The 10,609-nt window shown below is 45.9% G+C and overlaps 1 protein-coding gene across 3 annotated transcripts in view; it reads right to left on the reverse strand.

Moving 5' to 3' along the window:
• Nucleotides 1-7,363, reverse strand: part of ANGEL1 (angel homolog 1) — a 377,662-nt gene extending 370,299 nt beyond the window's left edge. For 2 of the 3 annotated variants that reach the window (XR_015299914.1, XM_086937538.1), the window contains exon 1: nt 7,202-7,329. Coding sequence is in view for 2 of the 3 variants with exons in the window: in XM_086937538.1 (XP_086793664.1) it covers nt 7,202-7,268 (67 nt within the window). In the remaining variant the exon portion in view is untranslated. Of the gene's footprint in view, nt 1-7,201 lie in introns of all 3 variants that reach the window. The other variant, XM_086937537.1, reaches the window with a different exon arrangement.
• Nucleotides 7,364-10,609: the final 3,246 nt, after the last annotated feature.

Genomic DNA, 10,609 nt, shown 5'->3' on the forward strand with positions numbered 1-10,609 from the left:
GAGGCAGCAGGTGTGCTTGGTGGAACGCGCACAGCCCGGTGGGCCTCGCAGTCCCGTCCTCCTGCAGCAAGCACTCCCCAACAGCGTTTTCGATGTCCTACGGGGCTTCAGACGGCCAGCAGCAGCACAGGTCAGTGACTCCTTAACGAGCGGCAAGGTTTCCTTTCAGCCTCTACATCTAAACTATATACTGCACACTACTCTTTTAATTAGCTGGGGATTGTTGCATTGAAGATAGTTATATGGCCATATCATTTTGTCTGGTTACATGTCATTAGCGCCAGTTTGAAAGACTTTCAGAAGAACATTTTTCACAAATTAGGAATTTATTTTGCTGAAATACAGGGCACTTTTTCTACACTTGCCTGGGTTTGAAAAGGTACAACTGGTATGGGACAAAACGTGTGGTGGGTAACAATTTATTGTGACTTTGGAAGAAAAACAAATATATCAATTATTACAACAAACCTACTCAGAATTGTACGTATTTAATTTTACATCAATAGGAGTCCCCATATTTTGCCTAATCTATTTGTGAATACCATCTGTACAGGTTTAATGGTAACTATTGGGTGTGACGTTTAAAATGGGATACTGCCCACTGTGGGACAGTGATACACTACAGGAGGTGGGAACGCTACAAAATGTGACCTAATTGGCCCCAGCAAACTGGGGGGGCGTGTGGAGCAAGGGGGCCTAATCCCGTAGAGGAACCTCTAGGTGAATTCACCCAGACGGACACTGAGCCATTCAGACGCATACAATTAAGCCATGCTTTGGTGACCTATGTCTCGAATATGACACGAATCCTAACAATGCATTGCCACTGGAAAACAGGCTTCTGTCAGAGGCAACCAAGCCAAATTCTCTCTATCTCTCATATCAAAAAATCATGAATAATACCTCCTTACCCCAGGTGGACCTTAAGGCAAAATGGGAGGACGACAAGGGTGACTTTATAGTGGACTGGTACTAACGAACTAAAAAACATGTTTAGCAGAGGGGGCCCAAACAAATGGGAAAAGATTTGGCAAACATGGGCACCTTTGTGGGAGGTGCCTTCGGGACAGAGCCCTCATTTGGGTCTAGCACCACCAGTTATTCTCGACTTTGTGGGGAGGGTATTGGTAAGTATGAATGTTTTTTCTACAGGTTAGCTTACTAGGCGTGTATATGTTTCTGTAGTAAGAAAGAGGCACATATATTTATGAATATATGCTTCTATTTAAGTGTCAAAGGCCTAGTCAGAGTGTACGTTTTTATAGTTTGTGATGTTCACCATTAGTTAGAGTACCTGTGTTTCTATGAGATTCACATGTACATAAAATATTTGTACCATCAACGATATTCGCCTGTATTAAAAATGCATACATTTTTACAATCCATGAAATGCATTTATTTTTAGAGTATATGTTTCTGTGGTTGGGAACATTCAAATTCGTAGTAAGCTGCATTAATGTGCAGTCAAAATCTTTACTTCTCTAGTCAACAACAACAATGTATCGTTAGACTGTATATATTTCTCCAATGAGGACATTTCCCTACTATTTTTAAGTTTTCGTTTCTATAGTAAGGTGCAACGAAATGTTGGGAGTAATCATGTTTAGTGAATAAATGCAGATAATGTTTCGATTACCTTGTTTGCTAGTGATGTTATTTGAATGTTGACAGTTCAAGATTACTTTGTATTGATAGTACCACCACAAAGACTGTTAGAAGTAGCTGGAACTTGTCACTATTATTAAATGATCAGCAAAGGGACAACTTTATGTTTTGTTAGAACCTGATTTGCAAAAGCTATTCCTCCAACCAGCTGCCAGGTCAATAATGGACCAACAACTCTTCAGAAAAGGACCATTAACTAAAACAACCTGGTCTCGGAACAATGACAAGTGATGGTCCCTTCATAAAAGGAACGCAGACCAGAGGCATTCTATCTAGGAAATGGCCAATAAAGAGAGGCGACACCTTCATAGATAACCAAAATACCAAATAAGGAAAGAACCAGAGATGAATCCTCCAAAGAAGGGATAACAACCCTGCCACCTTCACCAAAAAAAAAAAGAATAATGGTCAAAGGTAACTGTTCCAGAGGAATTCCAAGGTGCAAAGATTAAAACACCTTTACTATGCCAATAAAGGCCAATGTTCAAATAGCGTGACGGTCTGAGAACCAACCCATGAAAGCAATAGTTCGGAATGGCTTTGTGGTAGGGTTAAAAGGGTATCAGATTTAAGGTGACGAGGATAAAAAAAAAAAGTTTAAAAAAAGAATATGAATGAGGATAACGTTTGCTATAAAAACTCAATATACATAACCCATTCAGCAGCCACCAGAGGCTAGAGGGGATCAATCTAGAAAAGAACCTCTGATCAATCAAAACCCTTTCAAGGACAACCAATAAACAGAGGTGACCCCCAGAGAAACACCAATGATCAACGCTCAACCTTTCATAAATAGGGAAATGACCAGAGATCTCCACCAAATAGTAGGCAATGGTCATAGGCAGTCCATAAAAAGAAACTGCAATGACCATAGGTGGCCCTCTGGAAAAAGACTAGTGAACAAAAGTTACCTGTTCTCCGGAATGCCAATGAATTGCCAAAGTGGTCTCCCACAGATGATGGTCAATGAGTAAGTGAAACCGATTCTGTAAAAAGAGCAGCGGCCCCAGCTGAAAGGCCTTTCCCAACAAAGAAAGGCAATTAACCGAGGGAACTCCCAAAAGAGAGGCAATAGGTTAGGAGGTAAAACATTCAGAGAAATGACAATGACACAATTATCAACTCCCCCTTCAAATAAAGGCCACCACTCCAGGGAAAGGTGACCACTGCAGAGGACGGCTACTGGCCAGATTCGATCCTTCCAGAGAAGGGGAAATGCCAAGAGGGAACACTTATACAAAGGTTATCAATAAGATGCAACCACTTTGGCACAAGAGCAAAAAAACGGTTGACTTTTTCAAAGAAATGGCATTGGCGAAAGAAGAGCTCTTCACAGAAATACAGAGATGAACAGAGGGGTGCTCTTCAATAAAAAGTGCAAGGGGAGAAATAGACCAATTCAAACATAGCCAAGGATCAGAGGGAATCGGAAAGAGACAGCCTTATGGAAAAAGAAAAAGGCAAATAAATAGGACAGACCACTTTGCAAACCACTATAGTTGAAAAGTAATGATCACAAAAAGATCAATGACATTAGATGCACACTTGATGGAAAGGCTACTGATCTAAAATGGCCAGTCCAGAGAAATGCCAAAGTAACATGACCACATCAGGAAAATGGCAATTGCAGGGATAGACAAAACAACAAATTGCCACTTAAAACACGTCAAGTAACTTGAAAAATATACCCACAAAAACTACTGAACCTTGCTTCCTTAAAATGTTTAAATCAGGAGTAAAATATATATATTTTAGGTTCCTTTTTTCAAAAATTACTGCATAGTTAATTTTTATTATCATGTAATGCAGTAGTCAGTCAGCTGTATAAAGGTACGTGGGATGTGACTGACTCTTCCTCAACTTATTGACCATTCCTGAAGAAGGCCTGATGTATGAATGAATCTTTCGCAGCCCAGCCAGTCTTCCAGGGATAATGCCGGTATGTGACTAACTAATCTCAGTTTTACTAATCAGTCAACCGTTGTCATAGCCCTAATAGTCTTCAAGAGGCACATCTGCCACTTGATTGATCTTTAACCATCCCCATTGGCCTTTAACACAGACAATGGCATGTGACTGACTATCTCTAGTTCTGTCAGCCTTTCAGAGTTAATACTGACATTTGACTGATTTGCCTCTAAATTTGCCTGTCTTTCAGAAAGGACCCTGCTATGCAACCATAGTGCTAGGATATTGCCCAGTGTCATGTGACGAGTAATGAGAAATGCTAGCTCGGTGTCACGATGCGAAATAAGACTCTACATCACTGTCGGGAAAAAAGGATGAAAGGGATTCCAGATCGGAAGACTAATGGAGGCATTATAGAAGACCCAGAGTTGAAAAAAGTACCAGATAATGGGTTAAATGAGTGACAGCACCCCTACATCAAAGAGGAGGAGGAGGAGGAGGGAGAGCCTTGGCTACGATGAGGCCAACAAACTGAAAGGAATGAGAGCCCAAAGTAGTAGGAGTGGGTGGGATATGCCCCATATCACAGGGTGAAGAGCAGATTTACGAGAACCCAGAGATGAGATGGACAGAAGAGAAATGCAAGACACCAAAGAACACTGGAGGAAGAGGGAAAGGAAAGAGAGCGATCCAGAATCACAGGGGGGTCAATTAAGAGCTGAAAGAGAACCCAAAGCATAGGGGCAAGTACACAGATGATAGTTCAAAAAGCAGAATGGCAACCAAGGGATGTAAAAGACACCAGGTCAAAGAGGAGAGTAACGAGTGAGAGAGAGCACGAAATGATAAAAGGAATGAAGAACGCGACCAGGGAGCACGGGGAAAGGGAAAGAGATCCACTACAGAGCCTTACTTATTTTAACAACAGTGTTGAGCCCACTCGGCATTTCACACACTTTGTAACTTTTCACTCAGTATTCATGTATATTCGTTTATTTTTTATTTTACTCTTTCCAGAGTGCAGGTATTGTAGATTTCATAACATCAGAACATAGGGTGCATGAGCAAGCAGCGTTGCAGTTAAACAATAATTTTAGTGATTTTTGATTACATCTCAGTTTGTGGGTATTTAAAGGAGTACACATATGACCTACGGTAAAACAAAAAGTCGAGTGTGGTGATGTCACATGTTTGCTGGGGCTATATATACGAGAATTGGGAATATGCACTAAGAGGAAGAGCTACTGTCGAAATAAATCATCAGTACTAGTGGAATTGAAGAGGGGAAAAAGGAAAGAAAGGACGCAGTCACCCTGGGTCTAATTCGGTTTTACTCACAAACTGCCCTGCACATCTAAGACAGGTTCCTTGCATTGAGAGCTCCTGCCCTGGGCCTTCGTGACGTCCCAGGATAGCTTTACACACTGCATGCTCCCCTCAAAACGGACTTTGTACTCCACAGACTGATCGCATGAAGCCTCTTCACACACAAGGCCTTGCACCAGTAAAGTATTCCAAGACCAAAAGCATATCTACTCACAACACTTCCGGCCCATACCTTTGTAACCTCTGACTGACTACTCACAAGGTGACCATACACGTAAAAGGTATTGAACGGCACCGATTACTCTCAAGGCTCCTCTACTACGGCATGCTTTGCTGGAGAAGGACACCACAGTTAGTCTTCTTATAGCAGATGCGGTACATGTTAAACTAGTAACAGTTCTACTCACAGAGGCCTTGCCCTACAAACTTATTTAGGCCTTGAAATCCTTAGGCTGACAGCAGAAAACCTCTATTAACTGCAGGCATTACCCTAAGATCCCACGAAGTGATCCGAGGTTGGCTCCACTCAGAGCTGCTTACCTGGTGGCCCACTGGGGACAGGAAGGTAGTTTCTGTATTAGGTGTTCCTTGCTGTGGATACAAGTACTCCCTGGTGTTCCTGGATTGTCTTTGCTCTAAACTGACACTTCACAACTGAATGGAACTTTCCAGAATCTATTGTTTTTAAAACGTCCCTGAACATTCCACACTCAGATCTCATTTCAGATAGCACAGTCAGCACGACACAGGCAGTCGAAGAAGGAAACAAACATGCAGGCAAGCTTCGGGTCAGAGACACTCAGATCTCCAAATTTATCAAACCAGACGGTCAGAAGGGCGAGGCCATTGCTAGCAGGCATTAAGAGTCTGTAACGGAGTTCTCTGTTGGAAGTATTATATGGCAAGCTGTGCAAAGAGCACATCGAGAGGGGCGGGGGGCACAAGCAGCAAAGAGCCAGACGGTAACAGAGAAACTGGACAAATCCAGTCAGCAAGGAAAATTGTGGAGTCAATTGCGCATAAGCAAGGATGGGCTTTAGCTCATAACTGTTTACCTACATATCGCCCATGAAAGCAGCTGTCAGAGTGAAAAATCGTAAAATGGGCCATTTATTCCCAGCCAATATTTAGACACTTCACGCTGCGGGGTGTTGCGAAGGCAGGGATATAGTTTTACTCAAAAATGTAGGATTATGCACAGGCTATTTTCACAGTTGTTTACGTTACGTCTGAGCAAAACCGGAACTGATGACACAAAGCTCTAGAATGACTGGAGGAGTGGGAATTAAGGTTAGAAAATGTAAACAAACAGGATGAGCAAAAAATGTGATGGTTCTGTTTTTTTGTGGGGTGTGTATTCAAGTTGTTTAATGAAGGGCCAGAGCTAGAAACGTTCCTGGAACCTAACCAGAAAAACGATTAAGAAATATTTAACAAGGTGGTGGCATGTTCTTGTCATTTATGACATGCAACACAAACCAGCCCAAGTACACCACCCAATAGTGCATTATGACCTTTGGAATGCCTTACATTGAGATAACCATAGTCATTATTTCTGATATTGTTGCTGGTGGGAGTGGTAACAGAAGCCTCATAGGCTAGCGAGCGTCGCAGCATTTTGCCACGTTCCAGAGCAACTCCCATAAATATGCAGAATAATAGCTGGTCACACATCCTGCACTTCATTGTCCCATTGTCCCATTCCTGAGATCGGTTTTGAATATGTGGTACTCTTGTTTTTTCTTTTTCATTTTTGACATCTTTCCCTGCGAACCTCCAGCTCATTCCTCTCCTCGGCACTATCTCAACGCCACCTTTACGACCCTTCTTCCTTCTGCTCCACTTCGCATTGCACCGCTCTCCGTCCCCAAGTTTTTCTTTCTGGCTTTTTTCACTTTGTCCCCTCTATACATTTCAATATATGGGAACACCTACAAAACTCCTGTGACCCTAGGATGCATTCATTCGTTTGGGCATTAGAAAGCGCTACATGCCTCGCAAAAGGTCCTTCGTAGCGCTTCGAACCCGGCTTACCGGAGGATGATAATTAGTAACAAATCTGATAGAAAATTACGGGAGTCTCCTAATTAAAGAGCGCTGTGTATGAGCTACATGGCACGCGTTATCTAGCTCTCACGTCTTTTCTGTTCTGATCTTAGCTCTTGTCCCGAATCCCCTGGCAGCCTCCCCTTCTTCCAAAGAAGGTTTCCCCTTCTACTGTAACCCCCTCCCGCCTGTCTCTTCTCCTCTCGCCCCCTAGACTACTAAACTTGCCCCCTCCTCACGGTTGTTCCCACCTTACCCTGGCTCCACCCTCGCAGGGCCCTAGCCACGGGCAGCAGGATGTAGAACAGGATACTCCCGATCATCCTCCTAGCTCGCGGCGCAACCTTTCCACCACGTGCTTCCGGTCCAACAACAACAACAACAACCTCCCTTTCCTTGTTCAAAGGAGTCGGAACCGGAAAACGGCATCTCCATGGCAACCAGCAGCGCTACTCCTAGCTTTCATGGGTACAAAAGAAGGACTGCTGCTGATGGTATGGACACAGAAGAAGGGCCAGAGAGAGGTTTCTTTCAGCGGAAAAGAAACAACACCTCAGCAAATGGCTCACTAGTTAGGTCTGGCTTTTTAGATACTACATGACCTTATGTGATTTACCTATAAAGAGCTTTCACTGAGAGGTGCTTAAATGGGGGTACATGTTTTGATTAGGCAGACGTTGTGTGTTTCACATAAAAAAGTGCAATCGTACCACGCATGTAATTATTTTGTTTGTTTAGTTTCCAAGTTTAGTTTAGTTTAGTTAAGTTGTCAAGTTTCCCAGGTTCATGTGCGATGTGCTGCCCCACTACAGTTTTTTTTTCTTTGAATTCTGGGAGGAGTAGTACTGTTTTAAAATGGAGTAAACAAGACTACAAGTACATGAATTCAAAGACAAGCATTGGCATAGCCAATAGGTCTCGCTTTTGTGACCTTCTAAGTATTTAGTTATGCAGCACAATATCCTTGTTGCAACCACATCAACTGTTGCATGGCTAAACACTTGTGTGTGGTTGTGTGTGTGGTGTGTGTGGTTGTGTGGTGTGTGTGTGGGGTTGTGTGGCGTGTGTGTGGGGTTGTGTGTGTGTGGGGGAGGGTGTGTGGGGGAGGGTGTGAGGGGGTTGTGTGTGTGGGGTTGTGTGTGGGGGGTTGTGTGTATGGGGGGTTGTGTTTGGGGTTGTGTGTGTGGGGGGGGTTGTGTGTGGGGTTGTGTGTGTGTTGGGTTGCGTGTATGTGTGGGGTTGTGTGTGGGATGGTTGTGTGTGTGTGGGGGGGGTTGTGTGGTGTGTGGGGTTGTGTGTGTGTGGGGATTGTGTGTGGGGGGTTGTGTGTATGGGGGCCTTGTGTGTGGGTGGATGTGTGTGTGTGGTGTAGTGTGTAGGGGGTTGTGTGGGGTTGTGCATGGGGGTTTGTGTGTGGGGGGTTGTGTGTGTGGCGGGGGCTATGTGTGTGTGTGTGTGGTTGTGTTTGTGGGGGGTTGTGAGTGTGTATGTGTTTGTTTGTGTGTGGGGGGGTTGTGTGGGTGTGTGTGTGGGGTTGTGTGAGTGTGGGGTTGTGTGTGTGGGGGGCTGTGTGTGAGGTGTGTGTGGGGTTGTGTGTGGGGGGGTTATGTGTGGTTGTGTTTGTGGGGTTGTGTGTGTGGGGGGTTGTGTGTGTGGGGGTGTGTGTGTGGGGTTGTGTGTGGGGTTGTGTATGTATGTGTTTGTGTGTGTGTTTGGTTGTGTGTGCGTGTATGTGGTTGTGTGTGGTTATGTGTGGTTTTGTGTGTGAGGGGGGGGTTGTATATGTGTGGGGTTGTGTGTGTTGGGGTGTTGTGTCTGGGCGGGGTTGTGTGTGGGGTTGTGTGTGTGGGGCTGTGTTTGTGGGGTTGGGTGTGTGTGTGTGTGAAGTTGTGTGTGTGGGGTTGTGTATGGGGTTGTGTGTGGGGTTGTGTGTGTGGTTGTTTGTGGGGTTGTTTGTGTGGGGGGGTTGTGTGGGGGTTTTTGTTTGTGGTTGTGTGGTTGTGTGGGGGGCTGTGTGTGGGGGGGGTTGTGTGTGTGGGGGATGTGTGTGGTTGCTTCTGTGGTTGTGTGTGTGTGTGTGTGTGGTTGTTCTGTGGTTGTGTGTATTTGTGTGGTTGTGTGTATTTGTGTGGTTGTGTGTATTTGTGTGGTTGTGTGGGGGGTTGTGTGTGTTTATGGGGCTGTGTGTGTGTGTGTGGGGTTGTGTGTGGGGGTTGTGTGTGTGTGGGGCTGTGTGGGGGTTGTGTGTGTATGGCGGGTTGTGTGTGTGGGGGTTGTGTGTGTAGGGGGGGTGGGTTTGTGTGTGTGGGGTTGTGTGTGGGGGTTGTGTGTGGGTGTGGGTGTGGGGGGGTTGTGTGTGGGGGGGTTGTGTGTGGGGGGGTTGTGTGTGGGGGTGTTGTGTGTGTGGGGGGTTGTGTGTATGTGGGGTTGTGTGTGGGGGGATTGTGTGTATGGGGGTTGTGGTGTGTGGGGGGTTGTGGGGTTGTGTGTGTGCAGTTTTGTGTGTGGGGGGGGTTGTGTGGGTGGGGTTGTGTGTTGGTGAGGTTGTGTGTGGGTGGGGTTGTGTGTGGGGGGTTGTGTGTGGGGGGAAGGGTTGTGTGCATGTGGGTTTGTGGGGGGGTTGTGTGTATGGGGGTTGTGTGTGTGTGGGGTTGTGTTTTGGTGGGGGGTTGTGTGTGGGGGGGGTTGTGTGTGGGGGAGGGTTGTGTGCATGTGGGTTTGTGTGTGGGGGTGTGGGGGGTTGTGTGTGTTTGTGAGGGGTTGTGTATGTGTATGGGGTTGTGTGTGGGGGGTTGTGTGTGTTTGGTTGTGTCTGGTTGTGTGTGTGTATGTGATTGTGTGTGTGTGTGTGTGTGTGCTTGTGTGTATGTGTGGTTGTGTGTGCATGGTTGTGTGTGTGAGGTTGTGTGTGTGGTTGTGTGTGTGGTTGTGTGGGGTTGTGTGTGTGGTTGTGTGTGTGTGGTTGTGTGTGTGTGGTTGTGTATGGGGTTGTGTGTGATTGTGTGTGTTGTGTGTGTGTCTGTGGTTGTGTGTGTGTGGGGGAGGGTTGTGTGTTTGTGGGGTTGTGTGTGGTTGTGTTTCCGGGGTTGTGTGTGTGTAATGGGTTGTGTGTGTTTGGTTGTTGTGTGTATTTGTGTGGTTGTGGGGTTGTGTGGGGGGTTGTGTGTGTGTGTGGTTGTGTGTGTGGGTTGTATGTGTGGTTGTGTGTGTGGGGGGCTGTGTGTGGGGGGTTGTGTGTTTGTGGGATTGTGTGTATGAGTGGGGTTGTGTGTGGGGGTGTTGTGTGTGGGTGGAGTTGTGTGTATGAGGTTGTGTCTGTGTGTGGGGGGCTCTGTGTGGGGGGTTGTGTGTGTGGGGGTTGTGTGTGTAAGGGGGGTTGTATGTGTGGGGTTGTGTGTTTGGTTGTTCTGTGGTTGTGTGTATTTGTGTGGTTGTGTGTGGGGTTGTGTGGGTGGAGTTGTGTGTGTGGGGGGTTGTGTGTGTGGGGGGTTGTGTGTGTTTGGGGGGTTGTGTGTGAGGTTGTGTGTTGATTGTTGTGTGGTTTTGTGTATTTGTGTGGTTGCGGGGTTGCGTGTGTGAGTGGGGTTGTGTGTGTGTGTGTGGGAGGGGGGTGTTGTGTGTGATGTTGTGTCTGTGTGTGGGGGGTTGTGTGTGGGTGGGTTGT

The sequence above is a fragment of the Lissotriton vulgaris genome, chromosome 9 (genome assembly GCF_964263255.1).
Source record: "Lissotriton vulgaris chromosome 9, aLisVul1.2, whole genome shotgun sequence".
NCBI classification, from domain to species: Eukaryota; Metazoa; Chordata; class Amphibia; order Caudata; family Salamandridae; genus Lissotriton; species Lissotriton vulgaris.